This window comes from Vulpes lagopus, chromosome 7, assembly GCF_018345385.1.
Source record: "Vulpes lagopus strain Blue_001 chromosome 7, ASM1834538v1, whole genome shotgun sequence".
Taxonomy (NCBI): domain Eukaryota; kingdom Metazoa; phylum Chordata; class Mammalia; order Carnivora; family Canidae; genus Vulpes; species Vulpes lagopus.
This window is the reverse complement of record NC_054830.1, coordinates 1308229-1327171: the sequence shown is the minus strand read 5'-3', so window position 1 is coordinate 1327171 and position 18943 is coordinate 1308229. Positions and strand designations below refer to the sequence as shown.

The window sequence follows — 18943 nt, the reverse complement described above, 5'->3', positions numbered from 1 at the left end:
CACTGGACACTCCCCAAGTATCCACTGGCATGTAATGAATGAACACAATTATATGTGGTTTGTCTACACCCAGGATACGACCCAGCCCTGGGGAGGAAGAGGCCCCGACACCTGCCCCCACATGGACGGACCCCAAGGACACTGGGCTCAGGGAGGGGACCCAGACCCAGAAGGACACCTCCTGCAGGACCCCACTCCCAGGAGGTCCCCAGAGGAGGTGGTGGGAGCCGGGGGTGGGGTGGGGGGCAGGGGGTCAGAGTTAAGGTGCACGAGCTTCTTTGTGACATGGTAAGAATGTTCTAAAAATGATACCGGTGACATTTGCACAATTCTGCAAATATACCAAAAACCACTGGATTGCACTCCCCACACAGGCAATGTGCTACGTGAACCAGATCTAATCAAGCTGTTACATATTAGAAATCATTCACGATCCAACATTCCAGACGTGCAACATCGATGTGAACTGGGGAACTCTGCTTTCTCGAGCCCTTTCCTGCTGCAGCCGCCCGCGCTCCCTTCATCTGTTCTAACCAAGTGACACTGGGGTCAGGAACGAGAAGGGACACGGTAGCTCCACGCCCCGGAGGCTCTGGGCCCAGGGGGCGGGCTCTGGCCTGGATGCTAAGTCTCAGGCGGGAAGACGGCTGGGGCCCTTCACGAGCAGCTTCTTACAAGTAAAGGTGAAGAGTCTCAGGCCACTGTCCACGTGGGAACGGCTGCTCTGTGGAGCTGTGGATGCAGCTGAGGGCCCACGGCGGGGAAGCCGCCGAGGTCAGGACCCCTACGCCCCCCAACTGACAGTAGTGCGATGCTGACTGGCCTCTGCCCAGGCGCTGCCCTGGGAGGTCCCACCTCATCACGAGGGCCTCTCCCCCCGGAAGCCCCGCCCGGCTCCACTCACCTGGCACTGCCTGGCTCGTCCTCAGAGCCCTGCTCCTCATCTGAGGTCAGTGGGGAGTAGTGGGCCCCATTGGTCTGGCTCAGGGGCTTCTCCTTCTTGAGAACGGGAGGCTGGTCGTTGTCCTGGTAAGGGACAGGGGAGCTCTTCAGGCTCTCGGGGGACGAGATGGCCGTGATTTCCAAAGGCTGGTTAATGTTGCTGACCTGAGGGACCAGCACAGACACAGCACAACCCTGTCAACAGGCTCCCCCGAGCACCGGCACCCAAGGGCTCTGCTTGGGTCCCCCCCCCAGCTCAGACCACTGGGAACGGCTACGCCTGCCCTCTGCCCTCAGAGGAAGGTGGCCTGTGGCTGGCCTCCTGGCTGTGCTCCCGGGGCCTGTCTCCTTGGCCAGGCTGGGAACACGAGACACCACGGGCAGGCACCTGCCTGGGCCGGGTGGGCCGCCATGCCCTCCCCACTGCGTCCCTGCCCCCGAGCCGCCCCTGGCCTTACCATAGAGTTGAGGTTCAGCGGGGACCCTGAAGACTGCGTGAAGAGGCCGGCAACGGACGGCAAGGCTCGACGCTTAGGTGATACGCCTGAGCTCAGGCTCGGGGTCCCCGCCGAGGCCCGCTTTCTCCTGCCCCGCTTGCGGCTGTCCGACCCATGGCCCTGGCTGCTGTCCCCGCGGGCACCCGTGGGCAGAGGGCTGGGTTTGCTGGGAGGCGACTGTTTGGCACTGCTGCCACCAGCTGAGATGGTAAAGACAATCCTCCTCTTGGCTTCGCCCTCAGGGTCTGAGAAGCCTGCCTCGGACGGAAGGTCCCCTTTGTTGGCATCGGGGAGCGGGCCCTGGGCGACACTGCTGAGCCGCGGACTGGCACAGAGCGGATGGGCGGGTGAGGCTGCGCCGGAGCCACGGGACTGTGGCAGCAGGGGCGGGTGCTGCGGGGTGGAGCTGCAGGACCCCATGCTGGCGAACAGGCTTCCTGAGCCAGAGACCTCGTCGAAGGCGCTGGGCTCTGCTCCAGGAGCCAGGGGCGCTGGGCTGCCTGCCAGGGCCCCACTGACGGCCACCGAGCCCGTGTAGAAGCCTGCCGGGAGGGACAGGGTTTCTCAGGGGAGCCTGGGCCAGGGTGGCCGAGGCGCTGTGAGCCACCCGGCCCCGTGTAGCCTGTGGGGGCCTCTGCCAGCAGCAGTCAGAGGTCTCAGCTAGAGACCCGGCAGCCCAGACGCCACAGCAGCTGGACAAGGATATCACCAAGCGGGTAGGGCTGAAATGCTGCCAGAGGAAGCGCGTGCTCGTCAGGACGCCCCAGGCCAAAGCCTCATGAGATGTACTGAGGCCCAGACGAGAGCCCCCAACCTCCAGGGCTCTTTGTGCTGCTGCCCACAGCCCTGACACAGTGCAGACCCCATGGCCGGGAGGATGGGGCCGGCTCAGAGCCTGGTCTGGCCCACCTAGGGTGCTCACACCCCTAGCCTGTCCTGGCTCCTCCCGCATCCAGCAGCAGCAAGAGAGGCTGGGGAGGGCTGGGCCTCGGGGAAGGGCCAAGGGCAGGGACCCAGGAGCCAGAGGAGCACTGACCTGCAGGAGTTGAGGCAAGGCTTTTGCTTCCAGCGCTGTGGGTGTTTGTGCCCATTTGCTTTTCAAGTGTGGACGAGGACTCTCGGGTCTGCGGCACAGGGCTGGGGGTGCTTCTCTGCGGAGAAAAAGTACACACTGTCAGCAGAGCCAGGGCTGGGGGGTGAAAGTCAGGGAGGAAGACCCAGACATAGCCACAGGATGTGCAAAGGGCCTGAGGCAGGGAGAACAGCAGGTATGTAAGAGCTGATGTACAGAAGGGGAAATGACCTGCTCAAGGTCTGAGCACTGTGGGTAGCCACCAGAAGGTTCTGACAAGGTAAGGGGCAGATATCTGACTCGGGTTCCAAAGGACTGTTCTGGCTAACAGCAGACATCAGGCTGGGGACGAAGGGAGCAGGGATGTTAATGACGGGCTGCAGCTACGATCCAAACTCCTACGTGGGACAGGATGAAGATACGCCCCCACACAAAGCCTGTGTACGCACATTCACAGCAGCGTGACTCGTAACGGCCAAAGGCCGAAACAAGTGTCCACCCTCAGATGAACAGATGCACACAATGTGGACAAGAAGGTCACTGGGCTGCCAACAGGAGCGAGGTGCCCACAGCCACCTTGGGGACTGACCCCAAGTCTACAACACTTAGGGAGGGAACCAGACACAGGAGGCCCCACGGGGTGGGAGTCCACGTGTGTGAATGAATCTGTGAACAGGTAGCAGCCGCGGGACTACGAACAGACTAAATGCCACTAAGACGTACACCTTAATGGGTGGGTGGAACGTGAATTAGAGCTCGGTCACAATAGAGGAAGGACCTCATCACACAAGATCCTGCTGCTCACGGGTGCACACACGTGAGGCAGGACGAAGGGAGGCGGCCTTCAAGCTTCTACCCAACCTGGGGTTTTATTCCCTCTCCACCTGCACACACCACCTTCCACAGAAACAGATCCGAGATAAAAGTGGGAACATATTGTAATGAATTCTGGATCCTGGGCTCTGTCTGGGGGTGTTGCATTACGCTCCAAACGTACGGCACGCAACCTAACAAGCAGGCCTCACCAGGAAAAAACATGACGAGACCCCTCTGCTACACATGGCGCTCTGGAACGCACACTCCTGGAGCCCGAGGCCCCGGGCCAGTCCGACCAGGTGGCCGGCACCTTCCCTGCCCAGCGTCCACTCACCACTTTCTCAGCGCGGCTGGGCAGCACCACACTGGCCAGAGGGATGCTGACGGGCAGCTTACTGGGCTGCACAGTGCTGAGCGGGATGCTAACAGGCAGGCTGGTGATGGCCTCTCCGCTGCTGGCATAGGCACGCTCCTTCAAGCCCTGCAGACACACCACCAGACCAGCCTTGCCCCTGCTGACCAGTAATGCCCGGCAACCAGCAGCCCCCGGAGAGCAGGGAGGAGAGTCCTCATCCCCTTATACCCACGCACCACCCAATGGCTCCTCCTCCTGAACTCCAGGGCCCTCACACCAGTTACTTTCCCACAGTCTCCCTCCTTCCTGTCCTTTCGGGTGACGGCCCCCCCACAGGAGCTCTGCTGCAGCACCACTTCCCAGGCTCATCCTGACCCCCTACCTGGAGGTGCCTCTGCCCTGAGTCCTCCGCAAACTGGCCTGGCCCTCACCTGGAAGGCTCCTGCTAATGCCCCTACTCAGGACACCTGCTGCGCACCCCCCACAGCCTGGGCCCTGCCCTCACCTTCTCACTGCCCCTCTCTCCTGTCATCTGTAAGGCCACGGGGGACGAGGGTCGAGGGTCCTGAGGGCTCAGCTTGATGCCGTTTGCGATGCCAGGGCTCTGGTATGGAAGGCCGTTCTCCTTGGTATGCTCAGCTCTGGAACAAGACACATCTATGGTTTGCTCTCTGGGGAATCGCCACCACCATGGCTTTGCATCTAGAGTTGGTGGCCGGGCCTAGCAAATATCCCAAATCTCTTCCAAACAGCTGAGCTCTCACTCAAAAGACCCCAAGGTGGCCTGAGGGCACCAGAGCAGGGCTAGTGAGCTCTGAGTGCAGACTCACCGTGGGTGCAGCTCACCGGCGGCTGGCTTGCCGCTGGTCGCGTGGTCCTGGCTCAGGTGACGCCGCAGCACCAGCTTGGCCGGGGAGAGCCTGGTGTAGTCGGGCAAAGCCAGGCCAGACATCTTCTCGAGCCTCGACCGGCTGCTGTGGCTGGGGGTGCAGGGTACGACTTCCTGGTCCAGCGGGGAGGCCAGGTACTGAGGCGTGTTCTGCTTGGATGAGGGCCGGCTCAGCGCGCTGCAGAGCTCGTAGTTGGCTGCGTGGCCGTTCATGGAGAGCTCTGGGCTTGCGCTGCTGAAGTGGGGCAGAGAGAACTTGGAGCAGTCCAGGTCGAGGTGCAGTCGGCTGGGGTCGGCCTCCAGCTCCCGGCCCAGGGCGCCCTTCCCACGCAGGTGCGCTGACAGGGCCTCATCTGGAGGCACACAGGACTTGAGCTGCAGGAGCTCCTGCTGCCGCTGGCTCTTTTCCAGCTCCACAATGCTGATCTGCAGGGCGAGGAGGGGGTCAAGGCTGCTGCTCGGCTTGGGGGCCCGCTCACACCTGCCCCAGGCCTGATGACAAGCTGGCCCAGCCACACACCCAGGGGAAGAGCCACGTGCCCAGCCCAGGTCAGGAAGCTCTGGGGTGAACGCACGCAGAGACCCCGTCTATGCCTAAGCAGGCTACAGACAACCCATCCATGAGAAACCCCGGCACTGCGCTTCCTTCCCGGCACTCGGGACACCAAGCATTTTCACTTTGATTTCTCAGCTTTCTTTGTGATTTCCCCCATCACCAACATGCCTCCTGCCTTCATTCCACAGGGGCTCAGCACCCAAGAGGCTTCTCTTATGGACACGTCTCCTGCTGGCGTGTCCGCAGAAACAAGGCCTGGCTCTCTGCTCACGAGGCTGGCGAGCCTCTCTTTCATGACCCCCAGGCAAGGACACCTGGGCCACAACCCTTCTGAAAGCAGCTCAGCCCCGTACCCCGGGATCTTAAACCACTTGCAGGCCCGCTCTGCGGAGTAGGTCTTTAAGACACACATACTTAAAACGAGTCTTCAGTGCAGAACAATTCATTGTGACATGGTTTTGTAACAACAGAACATTTTACAGACCCTGAGGGCCCAGTGACTAGGAAGGCTTCACATAAGTGGTGAAGCCAGGCTGCGGAGATGCCAACCTGACAGGAGGCCACAGCCTTGCAAATGGAGCATCCCAGGACCAATGATGCCCGTGCCACACACCCTGCTGTGGTCCTGCTGCCCCCGAAGGCTACCCAGCCAGTCAGCCAGCTCTGGGAAACCTCAAGACAAGACAGACCTGTCCGTTTCCCCTGCCCTCCCGGCCTGTTTCCCTGCAGACCTTGGCGAACACATTACCCTTCTCGCAAAAAGCCCAAGCCGTTAAACGTTGGTGCTCAAGCACGGATCCCCTCAGGGGCAGCTTTAAATGACTCAGCAGGGAGCACTGAGGCAATCCTAGGTTTTTTTGTTTTTTTTTAAAAGATTTACTTATTTATTTATGATAGAGAGAGAGAGAGGCGCAGAGATACAGGAGGAGGGAGAAGCAGGCTCCATGCCGGGCGCCCGATGCAGGGCTCGATCCCGGGTCTCCATGATTGCGCCCTGGGCCAAAGGCAGGCGCCAAACCGCTGAGCCACCCAGGGATCCCCCAATCCTAGGTTTTGAACAGGGCCCCAGACACTCTGGGTGCAAGGGAGCCCCTCCAATGGTCAGCCCATCGCTCCCCTCGAGGCCAGACAGGGATGCCCAGGCTGCCATTACTGCAAGACCAAAACCAATACCCCGTCCTCCAGAGCAGGACGGCTCCTGTGGGTCAGCTGATGGCATCAGCCATGTTCCAGCCACTGCCATGGAAGCCCTGAGAGGAGCCCCTGCTATGGCCGCAGCGCCCACCTGCAGCTCCAGGCAGTGCCTCTGCTTCTCGGAGATCTGGCTTCTCAGGGCCTGCTTCTCCTTCAGCAGGTTCTCCAGGGACAGCGTGGACCAGTCCAGCTTTAGCTCCTCACACCGAGCCTTGAGCTGTGCGGACAGGAGGTTGTGGTGGTGAGCCCTGGCAGGGCAGAGGGCAGACCTCTGCCCTGGGAACATGTGCTACTGTGGGGAGGGTGCGGTGGGGACCCTGCAACCTGGCAGAGAGCAGACACTAGGGGCCCTGGGGGGAGACACAGCAGGGGTGTGGGCCGGTGTCCCCGAGGGCCTATGTGCCTGAAGAAGGGAACCTGCCAAGGGAAGGCCAGGCTGAGGAGGCAGCCCGAGGATGAGGCCGGGGGTCCCCATAAGAACACTCAGGGGGAGCAATGTGAGGGAGCCCTCAGGATGGACCAGGGAGGGAGGCCTCGTTAGAAGGGACCTTCCTGCACACTCAGTGACATGTGCCTGGTCCCCAGAGGAAGAAGGGCCCAAGAGATCTGTACCCTGCCCGTGGGTACATCGAGGAGACCAGCACGGGGCACAGGATACCCAGGTGCAGGCCACCCAGGAAGCCCTGTCGAGGGAAAACATCAGAGCTTCTGGAAGGGCTGTGGGCCCCACTGGTGCCAGTGTGCTCCAAGGGCCCAGGAAAAGGTCTTGGGGTCCTGGAAAACTGGCAAGCACCCTCTCATGCTCCCTGTCCAGGGCCTGGTGCCCGCCCTCTCCCGGCACCCACCAGCTGTAGGCTCTGGCTCCTCAGCTCCCTGTTGTCCTTCTGCAGCTGCTCCGTCTGTTCCCTCAGCTGCTGATTATGAGCCGAGATCTCCTTCTGTGCCTGAATCAGGTCGTTGTAGGTCAGCGCCTTCACTCCCAGCTGGGGACACACAACAGCAGAGGTGGGCTTTCACGCAGGAGCGCGGTACGGCAGGCAAAGGGCAGGCGGAGGCTCAGTGGGCTCGAGCCACCAGGGACTGGGGCTAGGGGGGTGGCTGAGGAAAGTCACCAACAGGACGTACAGTGGCCCAGGAAAGGAACAAGGGGATGGCCCAGAGGCACAAACCCACGCCAGCAACCCTCCAACTACACTCTCACGTTCTAGATCCTTCTATCAGAAAACGTAAAAAGGCAAAGCACCAAGCAAGAAAAAGTCCTTCCAGACCTCAGAGCCCTGGCCTGCGCCCTGCCCCTGCCCACCTGAATCCTGCGCCTGGGGCCATCTGCTGGGCTAGCAAGCCCAGGGCGGCAGCTGTGGTCTCCGGCTCCCCTACCTCATCCAGTTTCTGCTGGAAGAGCCTCTTGATCTCCTCTTTCTGGGCCTGGCAGTGGCCAAACAGCTGCTGCGCAGCACCTAGCAACCGGGCGTTCTTCTCCTGCAAGGACAGAGCATGGTGACAAGGACCTGTCCCCACCACGTCCCGTCCCACAGAGGGCCTGCAGGAGAGAGGCTCAGTAGGACAAACCCCAGTTCAGGAGGCCGATGACCCTCAGCGATTCTCACTGGTCAAGAGCGTTCCCACCCAGTGAGGAACGAGACTCCAAGGCCTTTCTGAATGCAACAGGGACTGCGCACAGGCCAGTGAGGAGACTGCCACCTCTCTCAGGGCCAGGGCCCCTCCTGGGAGGGCAGGGCCGTCCATGCCAGCAGGTGGGGCGCGGGAGCAGCCAGCACAGGGCAGAGCTCACCTTCTCCTGGTCCAGCAGCTGCTGCAGGCTGGCCTTGTACTGGGCGGTCTTGGTGTACGCCAAGAACTGCAAGTACTGAATCTTGAAGGATTCTAGAATGGGTCAAGCACACATGTTAGCGCGGACATGATCCCACTGAGGCCAGCAGGAAGGAGGTGGGCAGCCCTTCAGAAACAAGTGTCGGAGGGGCTGCCACCACCCGAGGCTGCGAAGAGCATCTGTGTCACTGCCTGCCGTCATGCCAGGGCCTTCCGTCCCCATCCTGGGCACCCCTCATGGCTCCCGCCACCACCACCCCAGGTCTTCTTCCAAGACCATGCGGGTTTCGGTTAGTAAATCTGCCGCTTTTCTTAGCAAACACGTGCTGCTGATGCTGCCCCGAGAAAACCACCAGCTCCCAAAATGTGAAAAGGGGTTTCTTCTACCCAATTTTTAGAAACAAGCCACAGCTTCATCTAGTCCAGCAGCATGGGCACATACACACTCCACTCAGCCACATGGGACACCAAGCTCAACCCCCACACAGCCTTCCCAACCCAACGCCGCAGACGTGGGCTGGGTGGATCCCTGGGGGCGTTCCCGGTGCTGGGGAGTATGGAGCAGCATCCCGGGCCCCAACCCAGTCACCACAACCATCCATGTCCCCAGACATGACCCCGTGTGCCCTGGGGCAGACATCTGCCCTCCGGCAAGCTCATGGGCCCGGCTGACTGTGGCAGCACAGACCCTGGGCCCCCATGACCTAGCAGCACAGAGGCTTGCTGGGGAAGGTGTGTGGGTGCAGCTCACCTAGCAGCTTCTGCAGTGCGGGTGGGGTGGGTGCCAGCAGCAGCTGGTCAGGGGGGTGCCGCTGCACACTGGGAGGTAGCTGATAAAATGGGCTATGAGGTGACTTGTACGCATCTGCAGGGAGACAGAGCAGCCACGTGTCAACAGCAGGCCAGAGTGCCCGGACACTTCCATAGACCACTTCAGGGAACTGGCCAACTCGTTAAGACATGAGACAACACACAGTTCCTAGAGTCCAGAGACGTGACCAGACACTGCATCTTGGCACTTGGAGAAGCGGAGTCAAACACCCACATGACCTCAGAAAGGCCCATGAAGCTGTGTCCCTTCTGTGCAGCCCTCCTCAGAACCCAGGGTGGCAGGATGATGGGAAGGCCCCCATCGCAGCTGGCTCTCGGGCAGACCAGCTGGGTGTAAACAGGCACGAAGATGCCCCACTGTGCCCCCAGAGGGTCTGAAACGTGGGCACCCCACCACTCGGCACTGCCGCAGGGGATGGGACAGGGACCCCACTCATCGTACCAAGGCAGGGAGGCAAGGGGAATGCCGGGACCAGCAGACTGCATGCCCGAGGGGCCCAACAGAGGCTGGCTCACCCTGCGGCGAGGGCGCTGCCGTCTGAGACGCGGCCTGGGCATGCAGGAGGTCCAGTGCAGTTTGGCTCTTCTTGGGCTTACGCTCGGGGTTCGCAGTGCTCATCTTCTTGGGACGCCCACGCTTCCGGCCGGCCATCTTCCGCCCCTTCTTGTTCAGCTTCTTCTTCCGGGCTTTGGAGGGAGACGGCTTTTTGATGGTGGTTGCCCCAGCCTTTTCTTCCTCGGCACCAGAATCCTACCAGATGGGAGGTGGGGGACGTCAAGAGAGCCTCAGGCCCTGGTAAATACTGTGTATGCCCGGACACGGGAGCCCTCCCTCTGTGGGGTGCCGGGGGCATGGGGCAACAGGGCGCGCACTCACCATAGGGGTGTCGGCAGGCACAGCAGCCTTGCTCTCGGGCACCTTGGTGGGAGTGGTCGTGTTGCTCTTGTTCTCTCGCTGCTGCCGGCGCCGAGCTGCCTCTTGTTCCTCCTGGAAAGCAAGTGTCAGTCGTGTCTGCAGAAGGGCCAGCTCCACAGGGGCCCCTCCTGCAGCTCCAGGCGCACGGCCAGTCCAAGCTCGGCTCGTTTCAGCACCGGTGAGGAAATGGAGGTGCAGAGGAGCCGGAGAACGTGTGCAGGCACGCACACCCCTGGTTCTGTCAGAAACCAGGCAGCCCTCCAACCATGGACGGTACAGGACCCTGGTGCTAGGGTGGGAGGATCCACCCGGCCATTTCTTCCCTCCTGTTGGCAGCATGCTTCCCCACGCCAAGGAGGGCTCGTGAGGCAAAGAGCATTCTCCTCTAGGAGGAGACACCACGGTAAGGGGAAGCACGGTGCCAGCCAGCACGTTAAGACTCAAGTGCCCCTAAATACAGTAGGAAGGACACGGGAGCCTAGGCGGTCAGAGCTGGCCATCTCTGAGGGGGCCTCCCCTGCTTGGACACTTGTCACCGAAAAGCAAAGCTCCTGCCCAGACAGCCACTGAATCCAGACACAAATGAACAGCGGCCATGAAGCCGCAGGAGGGAGTGCCAGAGCAGGAGCTGGAAGGGACACGGGAACCACAGCGGGAACCAGCAGCCACAGCCATGATTCAGGCCGGCTCGCCTCGGACAGCATCGCAGAACATTCCGGCCCCTCTGGGTTTCAGGTCAGGACAGCGCGAAGGCTGTTCGCTGTCCTGGACTTGGCACAGCTCACCGCGTCAGCCAAATCCCATTTAGAGACTCATTCAACTCATTCCCCAAAAACGTGATACTGAAGCTTCTGAAGACGAGGCCGGTGTGCCCCCAGGCCCCTGTCACTCACACCAGCTCCCGTCCACAGGGCCATTCACAGCTGGCTCCCCCCACAAGCAGGGAACACACGTCTTTAAGGCAAGGAAGAAACACACACTTACCCTGAGTTTTGGATTTTTCAGACTAGAAAAATAGTTTTCAAGCTAAAAAAGAAAAGAAAAAAAAAGAAAAAAAAAAAAAACAGAGAAAGGAAAAATTCGTATTAGAAATCAGTCCCAAACCCTGTCAGGATGAAACCAACCGCCCGGGCCTGCTGACAGCAGACAATCTCATGGGGCAGGGCGCAGTTTAGCAGACGGACACCCAGCAGGGGACGCACGGCTGCCCTGACGCCTGCCTGCTCGGGGCCCCCACGGGGTGAGCCCCTGCAGACCCCGCAGCGCCATCCCCCCATACCAAGGCGGGGCCGCCGCTTCACAGGCCATCTGGAACAAGGCTGCCGTGCCCAAGGGCTGAGGGCAAGCCCGGGACCCCAAGCTCCTGACCCACTCCCTTCCTGCTGAGGGCCGGCTGTGGGACCCCCCGACGTGGGGCACTCACTATGGTGCGGTCGATAGTGTGCAGGTAGTAGGAGACCGGCTTCCCCGTCCAGGACACCGAGCCTTTCAGGGGCGAGAGCTCCACAACGCGCATGATGGTGCCGATGTCTGCGCACAACGGGCTGTGGTTAGGGCCCGTCCTGCGCCCGAGGTGAGCAGCGGGCCCTGTGTAGCTTCTGGGTGGCCCCCTCCCACACGAGACGCCGCCGGACACCCGGGCGAGGTGGTCCCAGTGAGGTAGGAAGGGACAGAGCTGTACAGCCCGGCCACCGGAGGCACCTGGCCGCCAGCATGCTCTGGGTCGGGGAGGCGTCCACAGCGACCCCAAGGTGCTTGTCCGAGGGAAACAGTGACAAGCACGGTTTGGAAAGTACTTTGGAAAGCACTTGAGGGACGACTTAACAACAATGTGGCTACAGGAACTCCCAGCAGCCCTGAGGCCCCCGGGCTCCCTGCCGCAAGCCCCTCCTATGCAGGGACAGGGCCGCTGCTGGGCTCAGGCCAGTCACAACAGGAACACAGGATGCTTGGTAAAGCTATCCGAGTCCTCATGACCTCTGAGCTCCGCCCCGGGCCACTCTGCCCCCAGGGGACACAGGACCATGTCTGGGGACGTCTGTGCTTGTCACATGGGGGTGCTCCTGGCACCGAGGGGGTGGGGCCAGGGCTGCCGCCCGGAGGACGACCTGCCCCGATGTCTGTAGCACCAGGGGCACAGACCCACACTGACGCCCGTCAGGTACTTAAAATCATGTGTCTTAATAATTCAGCAACACAGGCCTCGCTTACCACTCAAGTTTCTGCTGTTTATCCGGAAGTTGAGAGGTGCGAAGGGCTTCGAGGACACAATTCTGCCGCCTGAAACACAAAACTAGTTACTGCCATTCGTCGGGAAACACCTGAACGTGCACCAGCAGCAGGACAGTGGAGCTTGGAGGAGGAAGCAGCAGCCCCAGGAGCAGCGGGGCAGCAGTGGCACCGAGTCCCCGCAGAACCAGGAGCTGCCTTCCCACGCAAGTGTGCCCCATGGATGGCTCTCCTGTCCACACGTGCCCCGGGCCCCAGGCTGGCCCTGCAGCGTTGGCCTCAGACCCAGAGCTGCCTGCAGGGTCGCGCCGGCACGGGGCAGACACCCCTTGGTGAGGACACACTGGGAAGGCTGGCGCCCCCTCCGCAGTCTCTGTCCTCGTGTGGACGAGTCCCACAGTCAAAACTGAGTCTGAGGAGCAAAAGCAAACCCTACAGTCCAGATGACACAGACACCACCTGACCACGTCATCGGGGCAGCCACACAGACAGCAGTGGTTCTGCGGGCTGAGTTCTAAGGAGAGAAAGACGCACAGAGGAACCTGAAGGCTCACCAGGGAGCTCACAGTGCATCTGCCCCAAGAACACTGTAAATAAATACAGGCACGCTCACAGAGGCCAAAGTTCTCAGCAGGAAGGGGAAAAGAGCCACAAAGTCAAAGAAAATAATGTTACGTTTAAGTTGGCAAAGTTCATTTGAATCCATTTCCACATGCACATGCACAAACACTCTTGCCGGTGACACCCAGCCACCATCCTAAGAACTATCCCCAGCAGGAGCAGAGGATGATGGGCGCAGCACTAGACCAGGCCAGGTGCAAGGTCAGGTGGCAGCCTTGTGCCAGGGAATGAGTCAGAGTCAGGGACTGCCGGGTCACATCAAAAGTCTCAGCGGCCAGAGGCTGAACAGAGTCCCATGGGACACTTAGAACCCTCAGGGCCTCTGAAGAGTGTGGTGCCAAGTGGGATGAACCCTGAGGTCCCCTGGGTGCTCCCATTAGGAAGACACCACCCTGTGCTGCCCACATGGCAAGGGCCAACGGAGCTGGGAGGGGCCCCTGAGGGCACGTCGCTACAGGACCACAGGTCAGGTGGCTGAGGACTGCAGGGCTCGCAGGCAGTCCCACCCCATCAGGTCCCCCAAGCCTGCCCACAGAAAACCACAAGGGAGAGACCAGAGCAGCAACACCTCACAAGACAATGGCCCAGATGCCCAGCAGGTGCCGTCAACAAACATGGAGGAGCCCTGCTCTAGCAAAAGCCCACCTGGCCCCTGGCCCGGCCCAGGATGAGACAGCCAGAAGGAGGGCCCTCGGGTGGGCGGCAGGAGAGTGACAGGTAGAGGGGCCCTCCGTTCTGCCCTGATGGGGGTGCACAGCTCAGTGCCCAGGGACAGCCACTGACCACTCGCTCTTACAAATGATCGGGACTAACCTGGGCGGCATGTGTACGATCACCTGCATGCAGAGCCACGTGCACACGACACACAGCTGTCGATGCCGAAGGCAGCTGGAAACCACCTGTGGCTGTGTGACCCTTTCACTTCCTTGAAAAGTTTATAATTTTTAAAAATATTTTATTTATTCATCAGAAACACAGGGAGAAGCAAGAGACACAGGCCGAGAGAGAAGCAGGCTCCCTGTAGGGAGCCCGATGCAGGACTCGATCCCAAGACTCCAGGATCACACCCCAAGCCGAAGGCAGACGCTCAACCCCTGAACCACCCAGGTGTCCCCCCTTGAAATGTTTTGTAATGAGACGTGGGGGGACACATCCTGTTCCTCTCTCCTAGGAACACAGATGTGGAGAGCACGCAGGGCCTTCCTAGGACTAGTGACAAGAGGCAGCTGGGACGGGGCAGGGAAGGTGCTATGTACACAGGCTTCTCCCAAGTTGGAAGTGCCAAGGTCATGTTGAAGCCATCTCAGAATCTAGAAAACCTGCAGCAGCTTTAGCAGTTGCATTAGGAACTGCAGTGACTGGCCAAGGATGAGGACACTTCCTGGGGCTTCTGGCCCAGGCCCTGGGAAGGACACTGCTGACCACAGGGCCCAAGCGCGCACAGCATGAGAGCCGCATATACAACCTCACACTAAGGCCACAGCCCGCGGCCCACTCCTCCAACAGGGCGTGCCACACTCGTTCACACCAGGAGGACCCTGAGAAGGACAGGCACCCGAGGTCAGAGCCCTGATGAGGACAGCAGCAGCCCCTGCCACTCCACAGAGCCTGGCTGCTGCTAATCCTCAGAGTTCGTGAGGGAGTCCATGACTGGGGTCGGAGCACTAGGCTGGAAGCCTGTGCCTGCAAGCAGTGGATTCCTCTCTCTCCTCAAACAGTGGGCGATGACCAAGGACTTTGGATTCAGAGTGTCTCCAAGCTAGGCCAGAAAGTCTCCCAAGACTTTCTTCAGATGGAGAAACAAAAAATGCAGCAGCCAGGAATCCTGGACACTTGGCTCAGTGAAGACACACAGCAATAGGCATGAGGGTGCGGACAACCAGGCCCTCATCCATGGGAGACAGACGGGAGGACCCACAGAGGCCCATGCGCTCCAGATGGTGCCCAGAGTGACCTGCACCCGGAAGAAGGTACAGGTGTTTCTATCTTCCCTCCAGGAGCTTGCTGAGTTTTCCGTCCTGTGCTTGGAGTCGGAGCACACACACTGCAATCCAGTGGCAGTTACAAAGGCCTGAACTGGTGTTCAAATGAAACTAGTTCACTCTCACCTACTTAGAAAGTTCTAGACTAGACGATCTCATCTGGCTGACATCCCAAATGCACGAGGGTTTCTGGCACAGCAAAGGGACAGGAGACACCTAACCTGCACTGCCTGGTACCTGGCCGTGGCCCTGATCCCTCACTCCTGGCAGCTAAGATGGAGCACGAGGGAGCCCCCTCCCCCCGTCCAGGCTCTGCGGGGAGACTGTGGGAGCAGGGCAAGTGGCCCCACAGTACACGCCCCTCAGGTGCAGAGGGAGTGGCCATTCTCAGGTATACCACGGGCCGTGGGAGCAGCCAGGGACAGCGGAGTGCTCCCCAGGGAGGACTGCCCTGCTGGCCAGACTGTACCCCAGCACACTGGCCTCTAGACTCAGCTTGCTAAAATTCAGAAAACAAACTTCTACCTAGAAGGTTCAGGCCAGACTCAGAAGAGGACCTCACTCCACAACACCACCCACACAATTCCAAATCCAGAAACCTCCACAAGCACAAGAAAAACTCAATCCTACCTAAATGCCAACTGACTCTCAGGGAAGCAGCCTGGCTGGAGAACCAGAGCATGGGCTTTCGAGCTCCTTCGGCGACCTGCCCCTCTGCTGTGCCCAGCAGCTCCACGGCAAGTCCGGGACTCACACACGGCAGGGATGGGAAGGCAGAGGATGGCAGCAGTGGCGGCTCTGGCCAGGGGATATGGACCCACATGTGGGAAAAACCCAGAAAAAGCCTAAGAGGCCCCTAGGTTAGGGTCACCAGACAAAACGGGTGCCAGTCAGAGTTTGCATCTCAGGTCACAGTTGAGTCACCCTCTAGCATAAGCTTGTACCGAGAACACCCTTATCCTGACAAGCTCCTTGCTGCCTGCAGGAAACCTGAGTGTGACTGCAGAGCCTGAAGCCCGCTTGTCAGTTTGGCCACCCACCCCGTGACCCCTGGGCCCGGGGGCAGCTCCCGTCACTGAGACAGGGCACGGTTAAGGGGAAGTACGTTACCTTCCTTCATGTTCGCAAACCGCTCCTTCAGCTGGTGATCCACCTCAGGACCAAAGGCAAAATTATTCACAAATATAACACTGCAAAATAATATTCCAGTTGAGTAAAACGAAGGTTCCATTTGCACACATGCACAGAGTCCCAGTGCACGCCACGCCTACCGCCTCCACCGCCAGCTCCCCCAGCCCGGGGACGGGACCCGGGCCCACAGGGCATGACGGCTGCCCCTGGGACGTCCCTGGGGTGGAAACACGGACAGCTCAAACATCACCCGGGGACACAGGGATGAGGATACCTAGGCAGGAAAGCAGCAGGGACAGAGGCCGCACTTGAAAGTGAGCCGCCTGAGGACAGGCAGGACCAGAGGCAGAGCCCTGCCAGGGGAGGCGTGGCTCGCCCCTTCCTTCCTCCCTCCCGCTCTCTCTCTTGGCTCTCTCTGGCACCAGGGTTTGAACACGCCAACCCGGGTGGCCAGGGAGGCACTGCCCCACCCTGGGCGTGCGGAGGCGCTCTCGGGGTGGCTACGCTCTACTAGCAGCTGTGCCACCGTCCTCTCGAGTCCCACGGGTAAGCAGCTCCCCACGGGTAAGCAGCTCCCCACTCGGGCAGAGGCTGTGCCCTCTCTCATGAAGTGCCTGACTCCAGATAAAAACTGCGCAGCAGCGAAAACTGTGTCACAGAGGGCAGAACTGCACCCAGGACCTTTACTTTGTCTTTTGCAAGTGACAGAAGACAGAGTAGGTTGATGGCCGTCCCCTCACTGCTTGTTTTGAGTCTCTACAGTTTAAAATCGAGACGCCTGGAAACCATCACAGCAATAGGGTGAAGAACAGTCACAGAAGACCTGACCAGAGCTGGAGCAGACACCGGATGGCAGCGGGCAGAGCGGCGGGGAATAAATGCTGAAGACGTGGATCAAGCCCAGTGCGCTCTACCTGCGCCACCGCGCAGCAAAGACAAGGACAGGGGACTCTAGGCTGGGACACGCTCCGACAGGGAGTGAGGCTGGCCTGTCCCAGCACCTACTCAGGGACGGAGCCTGGGAAGGCTGGACACCAAAGGCTGAAGACGGCAGAGGCCATGACAGGGCGTGTGCCAGCCAAGGCCCCAAGGAAGGCTCTGATGGAAGAAGGGTGCTCCAGAGGCAGCTGCCCCCGCACATCTCATTCACGAGAAACCAGCAACAGAGACAAATGTCCCCAGCAAGAAGGGCTGGTAGGGGAAGAGAAAGGACACCCCTGCTAGGAAGCAGAGCACCCAGGGGGACGTCAGGAGGACGCTCTCCAGTTACCAAGACCTGTTTCCACTCTGCCTGCACGAAAAGGGGCCTGGGGGACAGTGCATGTTCCTTGAGCTCTCATGTTGCCAGGGTGACCACAGATGTGACACCTCGGCCTGGATGCTGCTGGCCAATGAGGGTGGGGGTTCCTCCCCACTGACAGGGAATGCCCACGGGGTTAGCAGGAGACTCTCGGGAAAAAGAGGAAGACATGGTGAGCAAGGGAGAGCAAACTGGACCCAATTCAGATGAAGACTTCTCATGGGAGAGCCACAAAGGAAGATGCTCTGGAAAGAATAGCGCACAGCTCTCCCTGTCAGTAGACAGGTGGGAACTACGGGGCAGCAGGAGGTAAGTAAGCACACCTGAAGGACAGACAGGGAGAGGCCAGATGGCAAGATGCCCCCAAAACAGTGGGCCACCGTTGGCAAAGCAGACTTCTGCCCAGGAAAATGGCTCTGGGGCGTGCAACACCTCTCGGGTCCCCGGGCTTCCAGCATCTCAGCTGATGTGCCAGCCCATGGCCTCATTGCGGCACCCCCAGCCCAAGGCCAGGGGAAGGGCTGCAGACCAGCTTCAGGCCCACAGCAGGTCCGTAGGAAGGCGTGGGCAGCGCCGCAGCACCCCAGATGCACGGGACAGGACACCACTCTACCGCCGGGTGCAGAGAAAGAGCCCTGCCCCTGCACCCCGCCGGGAGAGGCACAGACACAGCAAGAACCCTCACGCTGAGCACAAGGCCCAGATAGCAGGGAAGCGCCCTCCCAGACGGGCAGCCGGGGGACTGGCACGTGTGAGCCTCGAGCCACACCTGGCCCTGCCCTGGGGCCCTGGGACCAACCCCCGGACCACCTGCTCTGCTGCAGGCGAGGGACAGGGAGACAAGGACCCCGCCAGCCTCCACCAGCCTCCTCTCCTGTGTGAACCGCAGTGCACCCCGCGGCCTCGCACCCTCCCTGGGGGCGCCTGCCCGGCCAAGCCCTACCTTGTGTTGGCAATCCGCTCTCTCCACTCTTCTGAGAGGAAGTCGCCTCTTTCCAGCTGAAAGGAAGAGAACAGGAGGGAGGCTGACTCAGGAGGCCTCGCCTGGCCTCGCACCCTGCCCACCCACCTGCCCGCGGAGAGAAGATGAAATGAGCGCAGTCACTGAGGTGGGGAGGACATACGACCAAGGTGGCGGCGGCTCCGGGGTGAGGGCCCCACTCATGGCAGTCACTGCGCAGCGACCCCGAGCGGGAAGGGAGGTTCCAGCCACGCCAGAGGATGCGCTGCAGAGTCATACAGAGCCAGGTGGGGGCGAGCTCGGGGCACAGCCACGCATGGTTCTCAGCCAGCTGTAGGCCGGACAGAGGCGGGCTGGCAGGCCAGGGCAGCACACAGAGGAGCTGTCTTGATTCGGGAGGTGCCCAGGCCACAGAGCACCGTCCCGGGCGCCCCGGCACTGCACACGGTGAGGCCAAGGCTTGTTCTCTGACCCCCCGCAGCACCAGCCTCCTGGGGGCTCGCTCGCTCTTCAACGCCTGCTCTCCACGCCGTGCATCCCAGCACACCAGCACCGTGACGCCCGGAGCACCCAGTTCTTACTGACCAAGGTGTCCAGAGCTGTGGCACTCAGTGAACCAAAAAGTTGAAGTCTAATTTTATTATTCTTTAAAAATGCTCAGCATACGCCAGAGAAAAGCAAGAGTACACATCCCCACAAACCTGTGCACGCCCGGTCCTGGCAGCACAATTCAGAAGAGCCAAACAATGGAAACAACCCAAAACTTCCATCAGCGTGTCCACTATGCACAGGCACGCCCCCCAGCGTCAAGCAGGAGTGAG

At 60.5% G+C, this 18943-nt stretch overlaps 1 protein-coding gene across 9 annotated transcripts in view; it reads right to left on the bottom strand.

Annotated features, from left to right (window-relative positions):
* DOT1L (DOT1 like histone lysine methyltransferase) overlaps nucleotides 1-18943 on the bottom strand; it is a 67313-nt gene that overhangs the window by 9016 nt on the left and 39354 nt on the right. For 8 of the 9 annotated variants that reach the window (XM_041763312.1, XM_041763310.1, XM_041763313.1 and 5 more), the window contains 18 exons: nucleotides 18105-18160; nucleotides 15841-15920; nucleotides 12110-12178; nucleotides 11322-11428; nucleotides 10883-10924; nucleotides 9860-9970; nucleotides 9499-9733; nucleotides 8903-9016; nucleotides 8114-8205; nucleotides 7699-7800; nucleotides 7167-7304; nucleotides 6413-6538; nucleotides 4513-4997; nucleotides 4188-4323; nucleotides 3662-3808; nucleotides 2476-2590; nucleotides 1401-1981; nucleotides 905-1107 (listed from right to left, as the gene is read on the bottom strand). In XM_041763312.1, the coding sequence (XP_041619246.1) occupies nucleotides 905-1107; nucleotides 1401-1981; nucleotides 2476-2590; nucleotides 3662-3808; nucleotides 4188-4323; nucleotides 4513-4997; nucleotides 6413-6538; nucleotides 7167-7304; nucleotides 7699-7800; nucleotides 8114-8205; nucleotides 8903-9016; nucleotides 9499-9733; nucleotides 9860-9970; nucleotides 10883-10924; nucleotides 11322-11428; nucleotides 12110-12178; nucleotides 15841-15920; nucleotides 18105-18160 (2939 nt within the window). The remainder of the gene's footprint in view (nucleotides 1-904; nucleotides 1108-1400; nucleotides 1982-2475; nucleotides 2591-3661; nucleotides 3809-4187; nucleotides 4324-4512; nucleotides 4998-6412; nucleotides 6539-7166; nucleotides 7305-7698; nucleotides 7801-8113; nucleotides 8206-8902; nucleotides 9017-9498; nucleotides 9734-9859; nucleotides 9971-10882; nucleotides 10925-11321; nucleotides 11429-12109; nucleotides 12179-15840; nucleotides 15921-18104; nucleotides 18161-18943) is intronic. The other variant, XM_041763311.1, reaches the window with a different exon arrangement.